The sequence below is a fragment of the Fukomys damarensis genome, unplaced genomic scaffold (assembly GCF_012274545.1).
Source record: "Fukomys damarensis isolate Sample0158 unplaced genomic scaffold, DMR_v1.0_HiC HiC_scaffold_21, whole genome shotgun sequence".
Classification (NCBI taxonomy): domain Eukaryota; kingdom Metazoa; phylum Chordata; class Mammalia; order Rodentia; family Bathyergidae; genus Fukomys; species Fukomys damarensis.
Window position 1 is genome coordinate 7,854,175 of NW_022900933.1, and position 23,346 is coordinate 7,877,520.

A 23,346-nucleotide genomic window follows, 5' to 3' on the forward strand; every position below is an offset into this window, starting at 1 on the left:
GGCAGTCTGAACTTCATAGTGAGACCCTGTCTCCAAAAAAAAAAATTTAAAGAGACATCTGTGTGTTTGTGGCTGGAGAAGAAATGAGTTTACAGTAGTAATTCGGGTTTGTGTTTGGGTCCCTTGGCTAGGACTGCATGGAAGAAATAAATTTGTTCAGTGAAAACAAGTTACGGTTAAAGCAAATGGGTGACCAGTTAATCAAGGCCAGCAGTGCAACGAGAGCCACTGAGGTCGAGGACAAGCTCCACAAAATCAGTGATCGTTGGCAACATCTTTTCGATGTCATTGGATCAAGGTAAGAAATGGCCTAAAAAGTTTTCCTCCTACTAGCATTCAGTGGTTACTTCACAGCGAACCGGCCCAGTGGTGGAGAACCTATGCCCCCCATGCCACCAGGCTGTTTATATCATTGAAAGCTCTAAAAGGTTCGCTATCGCTGCTCTAAGGTGATCGAGTGCTTTCATGAATTTACAGATCAGGCTGGGGACGAGGCTCAGTGGTGCTGTGCCTGCCTACCCTGTGCAGTGCCCTGGGTTCTACCCCCAGCATGGCAGAAAAAAAGTATTAATACAGTTTCAAATTTGGTAGAAATGAGTGGAAATTCTGAGTTCGATATTAAAGGAATATTACTGTATCCTTCAGTAAAATTTCATATGAATTTGTTTTATTTCTTTCTGATGCTAGGGATTGAACTCAGAGCCTCATGCGAGCTAGGTGATTGCTCTACAGCTGAGCTACACTCTCCGACTTATTTTTTGTGGATATTGTTTGAGATGGACTTTCACTGGGGTGGCTCAGGGTGGTTTCAAACTCCAGGGCTCAAGCATCCCTCCTGCCTCAGCCTCTCATGCAGCTGAGGCCACAGCTGGGTGCCTCCTCACCAGGCCAGCTGAGTTTTTTGGGTTTTTTTGTTTGTTTGTTTGTTTTAATTTTTACTTTTCCAGCTGAGTTTTAAATGAGAATTGGGAACTCAAAATGGCCCGCCAAGTGCCTCAGCTAGCGGTGGGCTTGGATGGCGTGAACACACACAGAATCTGGAACCTGCAGGAGAACCTGGGAGGTGCCTGGAGCCCGGGGGAGTGATGGAAACAAGACATGTTGATAATGTGGCCTTTGCTGTACCTCTCTGTTCACTGGAAACTGTCAGTGAACCTGACTCCTTCAGCAGAGGCCCCAGGCTAAGCGGCCTAAGAATGACCGGAAGTAAGACCAGGGATCCGAGCGCTAAGCAGATGTAAAGCCCCTTGTGACTCCCCGGTCTGGGGAGGGGCGGGGCTTAGGCGGCCCCCAGTAAAGGGTGGGGCTCTTGCCAGTGCTGGAGGCAGTGACAAAGACTCATGTTGTGAGCAGACAGGCACAGGGCTGAGCTCTAGAGAAGCCGCCCTGGAAATAACAAGAAGCTCCGTTGGCTCAAGCATAGGACATGAAGCTAGAAAGATTGTTTGGGGTTAAGCTTTAAAAGACTAAATCTTAGCCAAAGACTGGGTCTCTTCACTGAAGTCTGAGTCATTCGTGGTTTTAGTAGGGCAGGAGCTCCAGAGGACGGACATGGAGGTGATCGGGCCAGCTCATCGGCCCATGCCAGTAACCTAACTAGACTTTGCCACTTACTCACCAGGGAAGCTTGATGCATGATTTAACCTTTCTAAGCCTCAGTTTCCAAGCCTGCAAAATGTGCCCCTCTGCTTCCAGCCGAGGCTGTGCCTGCTGTGCGGCTGGAAGATGGTCGCCCACTCTGTGTACATGCAGCGTACTGGGCTGTGCCTGGTAACGAGAGGTCTTCCTTCCCGAGGCCCCAGATCTGACTGTGCCGTTCCTGGGGCTGAGAATCGTGCTCCAGATATTTGTTGAAATGAACGCATGCATGTTCTGGTACACGAGAGTAAGATCATTTCTGTTGGCGGATCGTATCTTTGCCACCAGCGTCATTCTGTCCTGAGTGACACTAGCAAGAGCAAGATCAGAGCAGGATCGGGCGTCCGCTTCCGGAAGACTGTGACATACATTCCCCATCCACCGAGCTAGGACACCTTGGAGCTTCACGGGCTGGTTGCTTCCCGCCCTTTCTCTTTGGCTCCCTGTCTTCAGCCTATTCCTTCATAGGAAGCAGATAAAACAGGCGAAATTTCATCAATTTTTGTTTTGTTTCTTTTTGGAATTGCAATTGGCAAGGAGTTGAAATATATTAGCTGTCAGCTGGTTTTTGTTGTTGTTGTTGTTGTTGCTTTGGAGTCAGGATCTCACTCCGCCCTGGAACTCACTAGGTAGCCCAGGCTGGTCTTGAACTGTCAGTGATCCTCTCCTGCCTCAACCTCCTGAGTGCTGGGGTTGCAGACCTGAGCCACCACGCCCGGCTCCAGCTGTATTCTTAGTATGCTTTTTATGTATGATTTCACTTAGGCTCTAAGTGTAATATAATTCTGAAAGATAAATATCATTGTCCCATTTTACAGATAAGGAAACTGAGGGCTCAATTTACACAACTGGCCCATGGTTACATAGCCAGCTTGTGATGAGACTGGGATTTCAACTCAGGTAGCCGTATGGGCCCCCTGCCATCTAACCCATCTAATCTGAGATACTGAAATGAGTAGTGAGACTATAAGCCCTTCAGCACTGAGGGGCAGGGGAGAGAATAACTTTTCTTAGCATCAAGCCAGGGTCAGAGGCAGCGGGCCGGGAGCGTAGGAGCTCACAGCCGCGCAGACCTGCAGGGTAGTGTTCGGGAACAGGCGGTCGGCCTTCTCACCCCCTCACGGCCCGTCCTGGCGTCGCACAGAGGCATTGCTGGCAGGAAAGGGAAGAGTTGGGACCACAGGCTGCCGGCAGCTGCCCTGCGGGGTCCACTGATGCCCTGCTTTGCCCACAGGGTTCTGGGTGCTGCAGCATTCTGCTGTCTGCTCCTGCGGCCGGGACAACCTCTGGTGTTTAACAGAAGTCAGACCCAGGGGCCCCTGGCCAAATGACCTCTAGGTTTTCCCTGGACGCCTTTGGGAACCCAGGTTTATTTCACTGGAGGGAGAAATGAAAAACACCTTGTTGTTTTGGGCTCATTCTCATCAAATTGCAAAAGAATTAATGAAAGGCTGGGGCTCAGTGGCACCACACCTGCCTCGCAAGCACCAGGTCCTGAGTTCAGTCCCCAGTACCAAAAAAAAAAAGAAAAGAATTGATAAAAACACAGGGTTCTGTAAAGCATCAAATTTCCGCCCATTTCCAGTGTTCAGATCTTTTAGACTACATAGGGGAGGACTCCAGGGCTATTTTTTTTTCTTTCTTTCTTTCTTTCTTTCTTTCTTTCTTTCTTTCTTTCTTTCTTTCTTTCTTTCTTTTTTTAATCAGTGCATTTTAGATGCAGAATAGTAGCATTCGTCATCAGGAATTTCTAACTGAACATGATGTGTTGTGCTTCTTTTTTTCCTGCTCCCCTCCCTTTCAGCCCTCTTCCCCTCCTAATTTACAAAAGCTTTGTTTCCATTTTTTTGCTTCTATTCTTTGTTTCTTGTCCTTTCCTCCCCCCCACATGCCTCCCTTGTAAATTGAACATTTTCTTCCCATTTTCCTGTATCTATTACAAATTCTGGTCTTTACACTTTCAGTTTCTCAGAGCAGAGAAACAGTGCAGCATTTAAACGTGTATCTCATTTATCTCATTTAAGAGTATGGTCTCAAGGTGCATCCATTTAGCCAGAAATGGCTGAAGCTCACCCTTCTTTACGGCAGAGTAGTACTCCATGGAATAACAAAACCACATCATCTTTATCTGCTCCTCAGGTGATGGGCATTTGGGCTGTTTCCAGGATTTAGCTATTGCAAGCTGTGCTGCTATAAGCATGGGTGTGCAGATACCGCTGTGGTACGATGCTTTTAATTCTTCCGGGAAGATACTGAGAAGAGGTACCGCTAAGTCATACGGAACTTGAAGTTTTAGTTGTCTGAGGAGTCTGCACAGTTGATTTTCACAGTGGTCGCACCGTTGTGCACTTGTACAAGCAGTGGAGAAGGGCTCCTTTTTCACCTGTCAGGCTCCTCAGATCTGTTATTGCATCTCAGCTCCTGAAATAACACAGCTCCAGCCTGTGTTTCACAGAGAGGGAAGCTTAACTCAGAAGGTGAATAACTTAGTAGTTGAGGGCTAGGGATTTAGCTCAGTGGTTCCACCACCTGCCTTGCAAGTGCAAAGTCCTGAGTTCTATCCCTGGCACCAAATAATAATAATAATAATAATAATAATAATAATAATAATAATAATAATAATAATAACAACAACAACAACAACAACAACAACAACAACAACAACAACAACAACTTAGTTGAAATTCTGCTCAAGGTGGGAACGGGAGGCAGGGTGTTTGTCGCCTGTACTGAGCAGGGCAAGTGACTAGGCTCATGGGGGAGCTTAGCTTTTAAAAGTAGTTGCTCAGAAATTTTCTGAATTGTGAGTTTAATGGAAATATTGTTGAATAAAAGCAATGCTTCTCCCACTTAGGCAGAAGGACCCCCTAAAAGCCCCCTCCTGTCAGCTTCTGATCCCATAGGCCTGGTGGGATCAACAGCGTGTTTCTAGCAAATGCCCAGTACCCTTGGTCTGGGAGCTGGATTGAGAACCACAGTGGGAGAACAAGCAGCAGGGCGAGGAAATTCAGTGGGACCAAGAGTCAGAAGTCTTGGACTAAACAAACGGGTCTCCTGGCCTCTGTGAACTCAGTTTCTGTGATCCAGCTGCACAAGCCCTGCCTCCTCCCTGGCAGGTCGGCCGTGAGGACGGAAGTGGTGACCGAGAAGGCACCAGGGTGACCGTGGGCCCATCACACGCGGGCGCCGTAGGCTGAGTGTAGATTACTGACGACCGCGGTTGGGAGGAAAGAGGGGCTCAGCCTCGTCAAGTGTTCTGCTTCTCTAAAATCCTTAAAGCAAAAAAAAACTGTAGAGCAAAACCTGAAGGAAATGTCTCCTGAGGTAACCTTCCTGGGAGGTAGCAATTATCCAGGTCACATAGGATTACATAGGCCGTGGTGTACACATTAGAATTCGAGTGCTAGCAGTTGCCATGGGTACTTGGGCAGCTTGTATTTGTATTTGTATTTGTGACCTCTGAACTCAGGAGGACATATTAGCAATTTTAATCAAGAGGCCATTGAAAAGCACTATAGGGCCAGGGATGTAACTCAGTACCACCTCCCGCCTCCCAGGCTCACGGTCCTGAGTTCGATGCCCAGTAACAAAAAAAGGAGAACAGCGCTGTACATTTTTGGCTCTGGTGCAGGTGTCTAACATCCATGTAACTTGGTGACAAGCACTCATTATATACTGTTACACTCATTTGACAGGTTACATGAAGAAGTGAAGAATTAAACTTTTTTGTTTTGTTTTGCTTTGGTACTGGGAATCAAATGTGGGTCTTTGTGCTTGGGAGGCAGGCGGCGGAACCGGTGACCTAAATCCGCGGTCTGAATTAAACTTTTTAAAAAATTGTAGTTCCTAGCTCCTCCTCTGTCGTAAGTTTTCTTAGATGATATCTTTGAAAAGGGACTCCTGGAACCTGAATCAGAAGGGACAAGTGACTTGCAGGACTTGTTTCTCTGAACCTCCAGTCCATATAATCCTGTGTCTTACAGTAGCCAGGTTCCTTCAAACAAATGTCGGGGGACAGACAGAGAGATACAAAGTGAAAGTGTCTCAGCCAGCGTGGACTGAACCCCTGAAAAGAAGCTGAGTAGGTTCCAGCCCTCAAATGGCACTAAAGCCAGAGGAAGATCTGCTCTGTCGTCTCCCCTGCATCTGTTTTCCAAAAACCCAGCTGGGCGGTGTGTCGCACACCTGTAACACGAGCACCTTGACAGGCTAACGTGAAACCTTCCCAAGTTCAAGCCCCTGACTGAAAATAAAGGCCTGGGGATTCGTTCAGCTCAGTGTGAATGCGCTGGGTTCAGTCCCCTGTATCACAATCAAAGAAAACCTATACTAGTCGAATGCCTCAGAAATCTACCTGCTGTTGTCTCCCTCCCCCTATTTCATCAGTGAAAACCCTGGCTGTGTCCTGTAGAGCGGGGGCTCTGTGCGCAGGGGTCGCTCTGTGTCTTTAGTGTGTCGCCCTGGCTGGCTCTACATCTTGGAGGAGCCACTTCAGAGACCCGAGTGGGTTTGGGGACGCTAAAGACCATCCAGCGGGATGTGCTGATGAGACCTTTCGGTGCCTAACAGAGCTGCCCAACCCAGAACGTTCACGTGAGAGCACTTGTGATTTTAGTTTCCTTTTTGCTCGTCCATATTTTCCAAGGAGAGTGTTGCTGCCTTTCCCTTCTCTCCAGTGCTCTGCAGTGGCAGCACCCTTCCCCTCCGCTTGATCCTTAAGCGGTGTGGTGGAGGGAAGGTGCCACAGGCCCGGGAGATGGTCCCTTCCTGTCTTCCGTGGGATGGCACTCTAGCTTTCAGAATCAAATCCATGGAAAGAAACTGAGCAGATGTTCACATTTCACCCACCATTGTGAAAAGCCCACCTAATGTATCATAGGAGCAATTAAAATGTTGTCATGCAACTTAGCAGTTCTTACCATGGCAACCATGTTAAGATTGTTTCCAGCCCTTGTAAAATAAGCAGGAAGATGCGCACCTTTTATAGTGATAACGCTTTCCAGTACTCTCTTAGCTGTATTTTTGTTTTGTTTCTTTGAGACAGGGTCTTGCTGTCCTTGAACTGTCCTTGCGTCTAAGCAGGCCTTGAACTCACTGTCGTCCAGGTTGTCCACGAACTTGCAGGGACCCTCCTGTCTCAGCCTCCCCGAGTGCTGAGATCACAGGCCTGCACCACCATGCTGTGCTTTATCTGTATTTTCTCAAGGCCAGAAGACTAAAGGCGCTTCTAGGCATCCAGTTGATTTGCTCTGGGTTTTATCTGGTTCCCTATTTAGTAGGTATGGAAGGAATTGGAGATTATGTTATTGTAGAGAGCCAGTAATAACGCAGGCCTCCCCACCTCCAACTCCCCTTCTGTCTGTTTCCGTGCCGGCTCCACAGTTTCAAGGTAGAAATACCGTCGTGTGGAGATGTTGGGCCTTGGGGATCCAGGACAAAGGGTTGACAGCATCCAGTCTCAGGGCTGCAGGTGAGCCCGAGACAAACCCTAAAGCGGTCTGCTGCACAGACTCACTTAGACCGACCTTGAGAAACTGAGGCTAGGGTAAGGAGGACTTTCCGGATACCAGGGTTATGGTAAACCCAGGCACAGGAGAGCTAGCCGGGGAACGGTAAACTTTCTCCCTCTGCACGGACGCGAACGCCATTTAGATAATGTAAGGTGGGATTTTTCTCCAAAAAGCAATGGAATGGATTAAATGGAGTGTGTGGATTCCCCTAACCGCAGAGCAAAGGGTGGAAAGGAACCCCAGCGCCCTAGGAGGATGGGAAGGGCAGGAGGGCATCCTTGTTAGACTGGGAGCTTCACGTTTCTTTGTTTCTTTTCGACTTGAAACAGAGGAATTCACTTGAGAATGGAAATCCTGGTTTTTTTCCGCGTCCCCAATCTTCCCTGGGTTTATAGCACTTCATAAATAACCCAGCGCCAAGATAACACTGTGACTTCTTCCCCTCGTCAGAACAAAGACTGTGTGCGAGCAAGGAGCTGAAGATGTGCGTTTACTGGAAGGGGGAAAATTGAGATGAAAAGCTGCAGCTAGCGAGCGAGAAGGTGTCTGCCTCTCCTGCTGGCGGTGCCCAGTGCTGCGAGCCGAGCCGAGCCAGCCGCGCTGCAGCCTGTGTCGTGAAACCCGAGGAATGGTTTTTTCTCGTGAACTGTAAGTGCCGTTTCAGCCCTCAGCTCTGACCGCCGCCGAGGCACAGCCGCTGCCCCCGTGGGTCTCGCTTACAATGGAGACGGTGGCTGCGGAGGCATCGGGGGATGGGCAGCTCCCTCGCGCGTCCGTGTCTGCAGTGGGCCTGCGACAGGCAGGGCGGAGATGCATGGACGGGAGTGGGAGTCCGCGGGAGACAGGGCCGCTGCAGAGAGCCGCAGGCTTCCCGGCTCCTAATGGCCAGGCCCCCCGAACCGGGGCTTTGAGATCTTGCAGTAATTGTCTATCTTGCTATAAACATGTTTAGCTTTAAAAAAAAAAAAAAAAAAACAGTTGTTCGGGATTTGTACAGCGTTTTTAGAATATTTAAAAAAAAAAAAAGATACAGTTGTTCGGGATTTGTACAGCGTTTTTAGCCACTGACAGCAGCACAGAGGTTTGGTTATTTATTTATTTCAGTACAGATTCAGGTACAAAATTCTGACCATCTCCGTTTTCCTTAGAAATTTTTGTTCTGCCATCCACCTGGGCGTAGGGGTGTTTTGTGAACTTATGCTTGATCTAGGACTTTTGTGATTTAAACATAGGCTCCTTAGCATGAGAATAGGACTAAATGGTAAATCATTCCATATGCATGGATATGAATTATCCCAAATGCTTATGCCTTTGAGATTTAAAATCCTCCATCAGACCTTGTGGGACTGATGCTAAGCCACCTTGAATTTGACAGTTCTGGGAGGGAGAACAGCGTTTATCGGCCTTACATTCTGCTCTGCTGCCAGTTAAGATTTAAAAAAAAACAACTTTGTTCACCTTGATTCTTTTCTCCATTCTGTCCATTATCTCTACAAAAGAACTCTGCTTTTACAGTTACTCCTAGGTATAGTTCTTGTTTCGCCTTGTGTCACAGGAAACACGTACGCAGATAAACCACTTCGTCCTTTCGCCTCAAGCTTTTATCATTTCTGCCCATCGGGCCTGGCTGGAATTCAGCTCTGGAAATCGCTGCTTTTTTCCAGATCAATGGTATTCGTTGAAGTATATGCAGTACGTGAGGAGTGTCAGCCCAGAGCTCCTGGGTGAGAGCGTGGACAAGTGCGGCTGCGGGAGCCGTGGAAATGAACCAGAGGCCGAGGGCAGGGCAGGTTGTGCTTTCCCAGTGGGGTCTCTCTGTGCCCCAGGTTTAGATCAAGATCGGATGGGTCCAACAGCGGTGTCCGCGAGGCCGGCTGCTGGAGTGGGCGAATGGATGCCGCAGCTCCCTGGGCTGGGAGAGGTGACATTTGGGTCACTGCATCAGCTGGGAACAGAACGGTTTGGACTCCGTGATAAACTGGGCTTCCAGGAGTAAGCGTGCGTGGTTATCTGAGGGGCAGTGGTGTTATCTGGGGAACCGCCTCTGGGCAGAGGCTGGGACGGAACTGACAGGGTGATGCTCTGCAGCTTCTCGGTGACCTGCTTTCCTCCCCTCTGCCGCTTCCTGCTCCTGTGCCCCGAGTGCGCATCTAAGCTGTGCCCTTGCTCTTTGGTGACTCGTTGGAAAGCACACGTGGTTCACAGTAGGGCAGCGCATTGTTTTATGGCCAGAGGGCTCTGATGTGCTCTGGCCTTTACCTCTTTTCTTTAAAACAGAACATGGCTGCCTCTCGTGGAAAAGGCCAAGCAGAAGGTAGGAGTGGACATCACTCTTTCAGGAGACATTTCCTGAGCGGCTCCTCCTATATTTGCTTGCTTGTTTGGGGGTTTTTGTTTTGTTTTTTTATGGTGCTGGAGAGTCGACCAGGGCCTTTGCACTGAGCTGCATCCTCATCCCGTTTTTAAAATTTGAAATAGTGCCAGGTGTGGTGGCACACACTTGCAATCCCAACCCTTGAGAAGCTGAGGCAGGAGGATCATTTCGAGTTCAAGGCCAGCCTGGGCTACAGAGTGAAACCCTGTGTCAAATCTGTCTCGTTAAGTTGCCCAGGCGGGACTGGAACTTGTGATGCTCCTGCCTTATCTTCTTGCTGTGCTGGGATTACAGGTGTGTACAGCTCCCGCTGGCTCCATATTATATTTGAATTTTGAATGTCTGAGTTACAAGGCCATGATCTCTGGGAATGAGGCCGGTATTCCACGTATCTTTGAATACTCGGGATGTGCACTGGACCCAAGACAGAGCAAATGGTGAAATTCGTACTAAAGGGAAATCATGAAAGGGAAACATGGACAGTGTCTCTGAGCCTTCTGGCCACCTCCTTGCCACACAAAAGCTAAGGGCCATAAAATGTAGCACCCAGTGGGTACCCATCCTGTACCCCGACATGTGCACATCATTGTATGCAGGGGTGTATGAGAGGCCCCAAGGTAGCGCCCTGGACCACACTACCCAGCTTAGAATCCTGCCAACCCCCTTCCATTCTAACGGCCGTGTGACTTGAGTTGTTTAACCCCTGTACCTCGGTTTCCTCAAATGTTGAGCAGGGATGCTAGGAGTGGCCATCTCAGCTTTATTTCGAGGGGGAAATGAGTGGCTAACATGAGGCACAGCAGGCCTGACCCACGTCTCGTTAGATGGAGGGTACTGTGTTACACAGCTGTTCCAGGTTAGGAAGAGGGTGTGTAGATTACAAAGCATATCCAGCCGGGCGTGGTGGCGCACGCCTGTAGTCCCAGCACTGGGAGGCTGAGGCAGGAGGATCGCTGTGAGTTTGAGACCAGCCTAGGCTACATAGTGAGTTCCAGGTCAGTCTCAACTACATAGTGAGACCCTGTCTCAAAAAACAAACAAACAAATAAACAAAAACCAAAGCATATCCACAATAGAAAATTTTAAAGAGTGGGTTAACTTAGTCTAATACAGGTTGAGTATCCCTTGTCCAAAATGCTTAGGGGAAAAGAATGTTGGCTTTAGATACGTTGGGGCTTTGGAATATCTGCGTATGCATGAGGGTACACCAGGGAGGTGGCACACAGTCTAAACACAGTATGCATTTGTGTGCCCTACACACATAGCCTGAAGGTCATTTTATGTCATTTCTATGAGTACATGTTTGCGACACACGACGCTCGCATTCCTGTCACATCTCTGTCCTTTCTCTTCTCCTTTCCCTCTTTATACCCCTCGGTCCCCTTTCCGTCTGCATGCAGTCTGCTACCCTGTTTCCCATCACCCATCTTCTAAATCATTTATGCTTTGGATTTCTCGTGGAAGGCAGACCGCGGGGTGTTCAATCCTCTGTGTCTGATTCACTTCACTTAGCATTATGGTCTCAAGATGCATCCGTTTTCTTAAAAATGACTCAAATTTAGTGTCCCCGGGTCTTGACTGCAGCTGTCACTTGATGTCAGATGATGGCAATTTTCAGGTTTTGGAACATATCACATTTCAGATTTGGGGGGTTGGGGTGCTTGACCTGTACTTCATACCCACACCCCCTGGTTTGTCTTAAGCACCCCATATTGGCCAAGTGTGGTCATGAGGAAGCCAAGCGGACTGACACCCCCCACCCCCAGGAGTTCCGGCTTCCCGCGTCGGGGTTGGCAAGTCAGGGTCGCTGTCTGTGTCTTTTCACCAAGGCTATTTTGTTACTTATTGGCTCTCTTCAGATAAAAATGTTCATCCCAGTCCACTCTTTAAAATAAGAAAGAGGTTGGGATATCCACGGAGGGTGTCTTAGTTACTTTTCTCTTTACCAAGACAAAATACCCAACACCCACAAGTTGGAGGGAAAGTTTATTTAGCTCTCATTTGTAGAGGTTTTGGTCTGTAATCAGCTGGCTCCAAAGCAGGGTGGCCTATGGCAGAGGGGTGACAGTTCAGGCTCCCCGAAGATAGCGAAACAGCAAGGAGCAAGGGAGGGCAGCCCTCTCGTCCTCAGTCCTAGCGCCCTCAGGCTCAGCGTTGCGTAATGAGTCAGTCGCACACTGGAGATTCAGCCGCCTCCAGAAAAGCCCCACCTGTGACCACATGAGACTTTGGGGGACACCTAAAAGAAGCCATAACCTTCCACCCTTGTCCCCTCAAGACTCATGCACATCCCTTTATGCAAAAGGCATTTAGTCCATGTCTAAGCGTTGAATCCTAGCAGTTTCAACACTGCTGAAAACTCCCAGTCCAAAGTCTACTCTGAGGTTTAAGGCAAACTCTTAGCTGCAAGCCCTTGTACAAATGAAAGAAAGTTAAACGCTTCCAACAATCAGTTGCACAAGATAGCACCTTTCCAAATGTTACAGACAAGTGGCTACAAAGGAATGGGAATAAGGCGAGTCCAGAATCTAGCAGGGCGAATGCTAAATTCCACGGTTCTACTTCAGCATCCCTGGTAATCTGTGGCAAGGTGTGAGTTCCGAAGGGTGAGGGTGGCTTCTCCTCTGTGGTGCTGTCTGTGGTTGCGGCTCCCATGGCTTCTGTCTCGGGCTCGTTCTGCTCCCACCTTGCAGTTTTCCTCAGTCGATCCACGTTTCTGGCTTCTCCAAACTTCTGGGGTCCCCACTGCACCTTCGGCTTCGTACTCCCAGCTTCACACGCTGCCCTCTCAGGCTGCACTGCCCGGCCTCCCTGGCCTTCTACTGAGATCCGGGTGGAAGCATTCCTGACCCCACAACTCCTGCATTCTGTATGCGCCCAGAACCAGTGCCACGTGGGTGATGCCAAGGACTGCCACCAGCTGGAGCAGCGGCCAGGCTTCCTTCCCTCTTGGCTGTAGGGGTCCGGTGCCTATGAACCAAATCCCGAGGAACAAACTTCCTAGGCCACTGCCTCTCTGGAGCATGGCACTCTGGGGCTCTCTTCTCAGAGCAACGTCTTTCACCCTTGCAACTCTGAGGCTGCAGAAGCTGGAGTCCTGTTGGTTCTTGTGATGTCCTCAGGCAGTCTTTTCTGTTGACTTCTGAAATACATGGTTTTTTCTTGCTAGTCTTTTTAGAGACCTATTTCTCCTGTATTTCATCTTTGCAGGCCTCAGCTCTACTGGAGCTTCTTCTCTGGCTAAACTCAAAACATTTTAATCATCCTGCTGGGCTCCTTGCTCTTGATTCTCAACATAAATCTGCCTAAAAGCCCTCAACAGTAGCCACACCACCGCCTCAACATTAGACTGCCTTGAAATTTCTTCTGCCAGATTAATTGGTCTGCTGCCCTTATTTCTCAGTCTCAGGCAAAGTCTCTAGACAGGAACAAAATGCAGACAAACTTCGTAACGGGGCATAACACACATCGTCAGGAGTCCAACAGCGAATGCAATTCTTTTTTCCAGCAGAAACCTCCCGAGCCTGGTCTTTACCAGCAGGATTTCTGTCAGCCTTCTGGTCTGGGCTCTGACCGGAATCTCCCATCGGCTACAGCCTCAGGTGTCCCCTCTGTGCTATTTCAGCCGGCATCTTCAAATCTTCCGTAACTCCTCCCCTTTCCCACAAGCCAGTCCCACAGGCTCCTAAACCACATGGTCAGGTACAGTCACAGCAACAACCCCCCTTCTCTGGTACCAAATTTGTCTTACTTTTCTTATTGCTGATAACAAAAACCCAACACCCACAAGTTAAGGGAGGAAAGGTTTATTTAGCTCGCAGTTTGTGGAGGTTTCAGTCCATAGTGAGCTGTCTCCAAGGCAGGGTGGCATGGCAGACAGACAGACATCACAGAAGAGAAATAGTTCAGGGTGGGCAGAAGGTAGCAGAGCAACCAGGGATGACCACAGCTCTTTCTGTCCTTTATATCTTACCCAGGCTACTTTGGGCAGGAATAAAGCAGGGATCTAGATTACAACTGTGTGCAGACTTGGCCCAGGATTCTGTGCCTTCCTTTTCAGTAAATCTTGCAGCTTTGAAGATGGTTTGCTGCTATAGGAATGCAATTTGAACTGATCATGCCCACGGTCTCTGGGCATTTACCCATGTCAGGCACTATCTCAAGTGCCCCTCGTGCCTTAAATCTCCTGCAGTCCTCCCCAGCTACCCGTGGAGGGATGTGTTATTGTTAACCCCGCATACAAATTCGGTAAAGCATGGCCAGGACTCGAACCCAAGGACCTCACCTCTGGATTCGTGCCCTTTGCCCTCAAACTACAGGATCTGTTTCTGGCCTGCCTGCTTTCTGGTGTCATTGCAAATAAGACCCTTGTGAGGGCCAGGGCCTGAAAGCTTAGCAGTCCCAGTTGCTAGAAGAGCTAATGCATTGAGCATTTATTGCATTCCAGCAGCTCTGTATGCATCCTTTTATTTTGGTTTCACAGCCACCTGTAAGGCGGTTAATTTTACAGATAACAGGAAACTGGGAGTCACAAGCTTAGCTCCTGGGTGGCAGAATGGGATCGGGCCCTGGTTGCTCGCTGCTGAAGCTCCGGCCTTAGCCTCTCCTGCATCCCTGAATCGTGAGAGACTCAGAGGCCTCCTGGAGAGAGGGGAGCTGAAGTGAAAGGATTTTCCTTGAATCATGAACATAATAGACATGGAACTGGAAGGCATCGCAGAGGTGCCCTTGGTCGGATTGTAAGATCCGAGAAGCAGCACATGAAACCCTGTAGTCTGCTTAAGTCCTGGCCTAACTTCGGGGAGATGCTGGGGCAGAGCATTCAAGTCACACAGAGTGCAGGTCCCTGGCGGAGGCTCAGGTGCTGCAGGGGTGTGCGGGGAGGGGCTGGGGATGAAGTTCCAGAATGAAGGTGCAGCCCCTTTGCAAAGTGAAGGGTTTGAGGCCTAGGAGCCACTAATCCTTGGGGTGCCGAAGAGATCACCAGACTAAACTCGTTTGTCAAGGTGGGGCAAGGATCGGTAAGACTTTCAGGCCTGGATCAGACTTGCCTTCCAGCCCATCTGGGATTCGGCTACCAAGCCAAAGGTTAGAGATAGGAGGGCAAGGAGGCCCGTAGGAAGTTAAGTCAGAGACGCTGGTGGCCTAGAGGGCATTCCTGTGAGTTAAGGTCAGCATCGCTCGCTCTGCAGATCACCAAGGCAGACCCTTGCCCTTCTCCTTTCGGACTTCATAGAGGTGTTTCATTTCAGGACCCGTGAAAAGGCGATGGCCTCCCCTGGCGGCTTTTCCCTCAGCAGCAGGCCAGTGTGCCGGTGACAGCACTCAAGCTGCCCAGTGCCGTCCCTGCGTTCTTTAGCTCTGCTCCAGGCCAGCTCGGGCTGGGTGGGAGCTGAGGACAGTCATGCAGTAAATGGCAGCGAGGGCCATGCTTGGGTGTGGATTTCCTCTGCCCCTTACTCCTCTCTGGCTGCCAGTTCCCCTGTGCTGTACCCGAAACGGCCAGGTTTGGCGTGTGTTCTGATCCTACTCAGACAGAGGTCCCATGAGGCATACATCGTGGGCTGAATACCACGTGGACCAGGTGTGCCGTCTTGAACACGTCCCACCGGCGTGGAGCTCGTATGGCTGGTGTCACGAGTGGGACAGTCAGTCGTGCATGTACCGCTAACGGCCAGACCTCCTGGCAGCGAGTCATGGGTAAAGACGTTGTCTGCCACAGTGCTGGGCGTACCCAAGACAAACTGGGCAGAAGAAGCTAGGGGTGGTCGTTTCAGAGAGGAATTCTATCTGCTCTCCTCCGGAGCCCTAGGAAGATGGGTGGGGGCCTCAGGGGATTCCAGCCTGGGAATGACAGAACTTCCTGCTTGTGTGGATAGACTAAGGGCATTTGAAAACTCACCTGAAACATGAGTTTTGCAAAGTGTCACCTGTCTTGTGAGAACTGGAATCTGGTAACATGAGAATTGTACCTGCTGTAAAAATCAAAGCAATAAAGGTTCCTTTTTACCCACTCATGCCCTTGCCGGCCTGTGATTCTCACCAATAGTTGGGTTTTTGTTTTTCTCCTGCCAATGTGTTTAGGGTGAAGAAGCTGAAGGAGACCTTCACTTTCATCCAGCAGTTGGACAGAAACATGAGCAATCTTCGCACCTGGTTGGCGCGAATTGAGTCGGAGCTGTCTAAGCCGGTCGTTTATGACGTCTGTGACGATCAGGAGATCCAGAAGAGGCTCGCAGAGCAGCAGGTAGGGCGACTGGAAGTGAGCTGTGTAAGAGGAGAGAGCGGTGTCCGAGGGATCTCTTCTGACACAGACCTGCCCGTGTCTGCTGTGTGTTTCCACGTGATCACATTTCACAATAGCAGTTTGTTTCTCCCGCAGCTACATTACCTGTTTGCTGTTTGTTTGTTGTTTGATTTTTGGCAGTACTGGGATCCCAGGGCCTTGGCACTGAGCTACATCCCCAACCCTTTTTATTTTGAGACAGGGTCTCTCTAAGTTGTCCAGGCTGGGTTTGAACTTGGAGTTCTCCCACTTCAGCCTGTAGTGTTGGGACTACAGGCGTGCGCCACGAGGACCAGCATCTGCCTTCCCGTGTTCTTGTGTGTGGGAGGCAACATTCACATAGCTCTGTGTGTGATAGCTTGAATAATATTTAAGATGCAGGTCCTAGTCATGGTAATAAAGAGTTTTAAATTTTCTCCTTTTAAAAAAAAAACTTTGATCCTTCGTTGTGTTTCGTTAACATAGTTTTAGCAAGGCAGTGAAGTGAAAAATAACTTCTACCAACGAGAGTTCATGTGATGGTGCTCTTTATGTCTGCTAGAGCTTCAGAAAAACAAATAATAAGTTGGGCGCAGGGGTACGTGCTTGCTGTCCCAGATTCTTGGGGTCACTTGACCCAGGAGTTCAAGCCAGGGACTGGGCTTTCAAGCTCGTATGATATAGTATTGCTATAAATTTTAAATACTGGTTTTTCCACTTACTTTCCAAAGTTTTAAGTGTGTCCTTTTTATCTGGAGGTCATCTAGGTTCTGGCTTCGCTTTGTGGAGAAAGAATACTGATATAAGTACTGTAACATTTTAGTGGACATAACAGGGATCTCAGTGCCCTTCTCCATGGAGTCAGAGCCACAGAAAAGTCCTGGCTTTATTTACAGGTTTGATGCACTAGAATGAATTTCTTTGAACAGTCTTTTAGCAGACAAGGCCTCGCAAACTGTTAACTCTGAGTGGTGAATTTCATCTTTCAGTATAGAATGGTATAATACCTGGTGATACCTTTGGTCTTAGAGTGTGGTTGGCTAACTTTGGTAGAGGCTGAAAACTATGTTATCTTTTTATAAATCTGAGCTGTGACAAATATTAAACTGCAGAGTATTTCCAGAAGCATACAATTTGGCCTTTCTCTTGTTCACCTTTCTTTCTTTTTTTTTTTTGTTTTTTGTTTTTTGTATTTTGAGACAGGGTCTCACTATGTAGTTGAGGCTGCCCTGAAACTCAGCGCAGGCTGGTCTTGAATTCACAGAAATCTTCCTGCCTCAGCCTCCCAAGTGCTGGGATTACAGGCGTGCACCACCATGCCCGTTTTTTTTTTTAATGTAAGATTTTTATTATAGCATAACCACACAAAAAGGTTCATTTAATGAATTTTATAAATACAGCCTTGTACTTAGCAGCCAGGGCAGGACACAGAACAGCACAAGCTCCCCAGCACCCCTCAGTGTCCCTGTCCCCAGGAATGGCTGCTATGTTGACGTCTTGCAGCGTGTCTTGCAGCGTGGATTAGTTTGAGTGTTTCAGCACTTGACTTTGTGCTGTGATCTGTGTCGCCGCACCTGGCTGTCCATGCTCCACCCTCGCTGCTGTGCGGAATGCATCAGAGTTTGGAGGGCGAGGTGGCCCACAGAATCTCACTTCTCAGTAAATCCCGAGTACGAGGAGGTCACCTGTGTGTGTTTGAACAGAAACGAGCCCCACCGTTCACTAGGGCCCTTTCCCTGCTCCTCGAGGGGGCCCGTTCCAGCTCCTAGTTCCAACCAGCTGGAGTTGAGTGTTGCCTGCTAGGCCCAGAGCCTGGCCGGGGGGCAGCCCTGTGGGTCTGTGCACCACGGCTCCCCCACCCAACCTCGGAGCTGTAGAGTGGGGGTCTCCTGGCCTTCCTCACTCTCATATTGAAGTGGTACCCTATCTTAGTCTAGTGGGTTTGAGGCGCCCTCCTTGTTCAAGGTGTGAGAAGAAAATATGGCGGAAGTTTAAAAGTTATTTAAAATAATTTTTTTACAGTAAGAGACACATTGCCATTAATTCCCCTCAGAATACTCCCCTGCACTTCAAACACACTTCTCCTGTTATTCTTGTCATTTCTTTTCAAGGGGTTCTGGAAGTCTCTTGTGAATGTGTTTAATTGCTCTGTTGTGGCTGCCGTGGTGTCCTGAATCAATTCAAAATGTTTTCTCTTCGTGGTCATTTTGACTTTGGGGAAGAGCCAGAAGTGCCAGGCCTGGTGAAAAAAGTGGGTGAGGGCGCACTGTAGTATTTTTGTGAGTCTGCCTTTCCGCTGGATGGCCCTTGACAGCAGGGCGAGCCATTTTTTTTTAATCACACCTTGTAAAGACATTCATGAAACAGGACTCACAGATCTGCTTCAAAAAGTGCTGAGAACAATGAAACAAGTGTTTGGAGCGGGGCTAGTATTGTAAGGACTAAAGACAAAGTGGCTTACTGTAACAGGTTTTAAAAATGTGAACATTAACCATAGATTTAGATCTTACATCATCCAAATCACCACAATGGGATTCCTTTTCCTTTTTCTTTTATGAAAAGAATAAGAGGAGCACAACAGTTGGTACACTGTGTACTGCTATCTTCAAAGTAGTTAACTCAGTACAAGACATTGCCAAAACAGATTCTCACAAAGAAGCACCAATGTTAGCATAAAACTTTCTTTTCAGTGGATGAAGGAGAAATTAGCTGTTTGAAGAATATTTGAATGTGCGTACTAATTTGTTTCAGAAGGGAATTCTTTTTGTAACCTTTTGGTTACAAACAAAAGTTCTGGAATTCGTATTCAGAACTAGCATTACTGTAAAGAAGTTAGATGTTAATGGTTTGTGTCACGATGTCCCCTCAAGGCCTCAGGCGCTCATAGGTGGGGCTTTCGGTAGGTGCTGGATCAGGATGTGTGATGCTCATCCCTGGATTAGTCTACGGAAGGGTTTCCAGTCAGTGGGGTGTTGGCATGGGAAGCCAGGTGCGCAGTCACTGCGGCGCGAACTTGCATAAGAAACGCCCAGCTGATGGGTTTAGCAGAGCTCTCCGTGTTCTGCATGATGAACCTAAGAGGAAGACCCACCCTGGGTGTGGGCGGCACCAACCAGTGGGCTTCTAGGCCGGATGGCGTGGAAAGGGAAACGAGGAGGCTGTCTCGCTTCTGTTTCTTCGGAGGAGCTCAGTCTTCCCCACCACCTTGCACATCCATCTCCAGCCTTGCAGCGCAGACCTTTCGGCTTCCTGATGGGAGTTCACGTGGGACTCTGCAGTGAGCTCCTGGCCTTTGACTTGTGACTGGATCCTTCGGGTTTCCCCTGTACAGCGCGTGGTGGTGCTGTAGGGTGAGCCTGGCTGCCCTGCAGTGTACGGACAGTGCTTTTGCGTTTTTCTTCACATGACTCAGCAGGCAGCCATTGTAAGCTTACCTTTAAGCCTATTAAATCCTTACTTACATGTATATATGCGTGTATCTTAATTCTGTCCTTGTAGTGAACGCTGAGTGATACAGATTTTGGTTCCAGAGAAGTAGGATCATTGTGACTGTACCTGTCCATGTGGTTCAGAAGCTTTTGGAGCTGGCTTATGGGAGGGGTTTGGAAGGCTTGGCGTTAGCACCTGGAGGGCGGCCATAGCATGTTGTGTGCTGAGCTCGATAGGAGATTCTGGTCAGAGTTCAAACGACCAAAATGCTGATAGAAATGCCAGACCAGACTCAGGAGGTTTCTGCTGGCAAGAAGGACTGCATTGGCCGTGTGTGTTACGCTTTGGCAGAAAATTTGTCTGCATTTCTCTCATGTCCAGTGACAGTGTGGAAAACTGAGATTAAGGGCAGCAGACTAATCTGGTGAAAGAAATACCAGGACAGTCTAATGTTGAGGCGGTGGCATAATGACTGTTAGGGGCTTTTAGCCAGCTCAGCCTTGAGAATCAAACAAATGGCCCAGCAGAATGATTTTGAGAAGTTTTGAGTTTGGCCAGAAAAAAAGTGCCTGTAAAGTTGGGGCGTGCGAAGATGGATCAGAGGATAGCTTTGTTGCTGGAAAGATTAGCATCAAAAAGCCATGTACTTTGGAACAGGACAACTGAAAAGATGGCGGGTGAGCAATGCAAGAGCCAGCGGGCCTCCACCCTTTGCAACCTCAAAATTACAAAGGTGAAGGACTTTGGTTTTGTTTGTTTGCTTGTTTGCTTTTTGTTTTGTTTTGAGAGACTTTGTTTGGAGAAGAGAGCCCCAGGATACCATACTCCGGAAGGTGGCAGAGTCATCCAGGCACTCAAAGGCCCCTGCAGCCACCAGCAAGACTCAAAGGGGCTCAGCAGAATTCCCTTGGCAGCAGCATCCACATGGCACTGCTTTTAGGTGCATGCAGGATACAAGAGTCGTGGGGTCAGATTTCACCCAGATTTCAGAAGTCTTGGGCGGCCGGCCAGGCAGTGTGCGCCCGGAGAGGGCAGTTCATGGGGCTGTCACGGTGACGCCAGTACAGTGGAGAGCCCAGGATGTTCCAGAAGCCAGGAACGCAGACCCGGAGTGAGCAAAGGTGGCCCAGGAGCCTGTGAGGGCTCCCAAGCACCAGCAGGGCCACAGGGGTGGGGCCGCCCAAGCCCTTCGGAGTTCACATCTTGCCACAGACTGCCTTGGATTCTGAACATAGAACTGTGAGATTTAGTGTTTGCCCTGCTGGATTTTGGTCTTGCTTTCGTCCCATTCCTTTCTGTCCCCGTGTGGGAATTTTATCTTGTGCCGTTGTATGCTGTAAGTGTTTAACTTTCTTTTCATTTTTTAGGGGCTCAAAGCTGAGATTTTTGCCTTAACTCTCAGGCATGCAGGCTTGAAGTTTTAGCAATGCCGAAACTGTTAGGACTTTGACAGCTCTTAGGAACTGAATGCGTTTTGCCTAAAAAGATGCACGAGTCTTTTGGGAGCCAGGGGTGGGATATTACAGTTTACATGTTGGGTCTCCCCAAAGCGTTACGGGCTCTTGGGTGGGCCTTCAGGCAGGTGGCTGGGTCGTGGCTGTGCGACACATCACTGAAGGAGTTCACGGATGGGTTTATAGCCGAGGGTGATGTTGGGAAGTAGCGCCTGCGGGGAAGGGGAGGCGCTGTTGGCGTGACCTCGAAGGGTGCAGGTCCCCGCCCCTCCCTTCATCCTCCTCTGCCTCCTGCCTGCCATGCTGTGAACCATTTTTCTGCCTTGGAGCTGGCCTACGAACTGTGAGCCAGAATAAACCTTTGCTCCTTTAAGTTGTAGGTGCTGGGTCTTGGGTCCCACGGATAAGAAAATAACTAAGACAGTTATATTAATTTTCTCTTGCTGTGTTGTGTTAACACATTATCACAAACTTAGCAGCTTAAGAACACGAATCTATTTCCTTACACCTGCAGCATTTCCTTAGGGACCTGGTGGGGAAGGTTTAGGCCCTGTAGGCGTCCCTTTTTGTTGCCCCTTCCTTGTGTAAGGCTCCTTCAGACAAGTTTATGCTGTGACTCCTTCAAAACAAAGAAAGGGGCTGCCCATCTGATTCTTAAATCGCGAGCCGCTTTGGCTGAGTCTGCAGCACTTCTCCCTGGTTTATTCTTGGGTTCGTGGCTCCCAGAGTGCTAGTTGGTATACAGGACGATCCTTACTTACCCACTCAGTCCCTGATGACCGGTGTCCCCTCCCTGTTATAGGCCTGTTCAGCTGGGCTTCAGACTCCCAGGCTGCCCCAGAGTCGCCCTGCCTGCCCTGCTTGCCCCCCGAGCCCCTCCCATGGAGACCGCCTAGAGCTACTACCAGCTTTCCCCCCTCAGGTTTCCCTGTTTTCTTTTTCTGGTCTCTGTTTATCTTCGTTCTTCCTGGCCGTACTCGCTTCTCCAGTTTCAGGTCTTCCCCCCTTTCCTCTTGATGTCCCCCCACCACCACCCTGCAGCTCTTTCCAGCCTCAGTGCCCTGTGTTTGTGTCACCTGCCCGGGGCAGAAAAACAGAATGAACAGAACCCCTTTCCACATCCAATGGGAAAAAGTCTCTGACATTGTTGTAAGTTATTCTGTAAATCTGCTACTCAGAATCTGGACAGTTTCTGAAACTGTCATTCCGATTTGTGTCTCAGTGGGTACTACTGGTAGGGTTATTTCAGTTTGCATAATGTTACTTGTCTCGTGTGTAAATCATTGTACTTTTTGAAATACAGTCCACTCTCTTTTGTATTTTACAAGGTAACTAATTCATAGTACCACACAAGTAAGTGGGCCATTCTTCAGTGTTCTAGAAAAGCTTTTTCAGTTCGGCTTGCTTTCTTGTGCTGTTTGTTTGGTCATATGTTGAAAAATTTGGGACTTTTATTTTTTAGAAAACAAAATGTGGATTATCTTTTATAAATTCTTTTAGAGAACATTTCTTTCTATCATTTATCTTGCATGTTATTTAATTTTCTTCAGCCATTTTATTTTCAGTGTGAGCTGGATAATTAATGTAAGATAACCACAAAGAATCTAGTAAAATCCATGGCACCCGTATTTATCCACAGAATGTCTCTGTGGCTTTTCAGCCAGATCCTACCCAGCTGAAGCCAGGTGAGGTCACGGGCATTTTCCAATTAAAGTTGTCAGTATACTATTTAGCACCGCTGTTAGGGTTCCTGGTTTATTACTTTAATAGTTAAAAGGGACATGCGTCAATCCCCACACGTTTCCGAAAAGCCTGTGACAATTTTGTAAACCAGTAAAAACTCTTCAAACTGGAGTAAATCTAATAATTTCAAAGCCCTGGGGAACCCCCCGCTCCTTTGCAGCGTTCTCCCTGAGCAGCAGAGCTTGAAGAGGCCGCCCGGCCCATCTCTCTCCCCGGGGCTGAGTGTGGCCTAGTGGAAGTCACCCTTCGCTTCTGAATCTGACGTGGCGGCCCTCAGTGTTACTCAGGATCTGTGCTGGAGCTGCCTGCGTTAGGATCGGGTGGAGGTTGGCATTCTTTCCTTCACTCCTGCCCAGCACAGACGGAGCGTTTTTCCGAAGCTCGGAAGCGTAAGAAAACATGAGGCCTACTGAGTCAGCAGCTGTCTCCAAATCATTTCAATAATGAGGGACCCGGAAGGGCCCTCGGCAGCCTTTCTGTAGATGGTAGCAGCCACGGTTTATAATCTCTTTGTACATCGATTTATAGTTTTAGTACAGTTAATAGTGGATTACTTAAGGCACTGTAAATTTTCCCAGGTGGGCGTATTGTCAAACAGAATAGAATTTAACTTTGTCACTCCATAGTGTACCTGGGATACGAGGGTTAATGGTGTGATCTCCCGCCCCTTATCGCAGAATCTGGAAATCAAGGGAAGCCTAAGCCTACACGTCCCCTCTCATCTCTCCCCTGACCTCAGAATGCCAGGCTGTGGTGGAAGAGATACTCTCTCGTGATGACTGAGGACGCTGTAGTTATTCCTAAAGCTTTCCCTCTTTTCCTATGAGCACGCATCACCTCCTCCTGAATACTGCATTCTTTTTCCCAAAGTGGAGAACTGCTTCTCTAAAACTGTCATGAGTCCGCGCTCACCGGCCACAGTCTTGGCTGAGC

At 48.7% G+C, this 23,346-nt stretch overlaps 1 protein-coding gene across 7 annotated transcripts in view; it reads left to right on the plus strand.

Annotated features, from left to right (window-relative positions):
• The window catches only part of Syne2 (spectrin repeat containing nuclear envelope protein 2), a 310,603-nt gene that overhangs the window by 267,453 nt on the left and 19,804 nt on the right, over positions 1–23,346 (plus strand). For 6 of the 7 annotated variants that reach the window (XM_010602996.3, XM_010602997.2, XM_010602995.1 and 3 more), the window contains 2 exons: positions 132–298; positions 15,607–15,769. In XM_010602996.3, the coding sequence (XP_010601298.1) occupies positions 132–298; positions 15,607–15,769 (330 nt within the window). Of the gene's footprint in view, positions 1–131; positions 299–7,771; positions 7,797–15,606; positions 15,770–23,346 lie in introns of those variants that run through there. The other variant, XM_033766918.1, reaches the window with a different exon arrangement.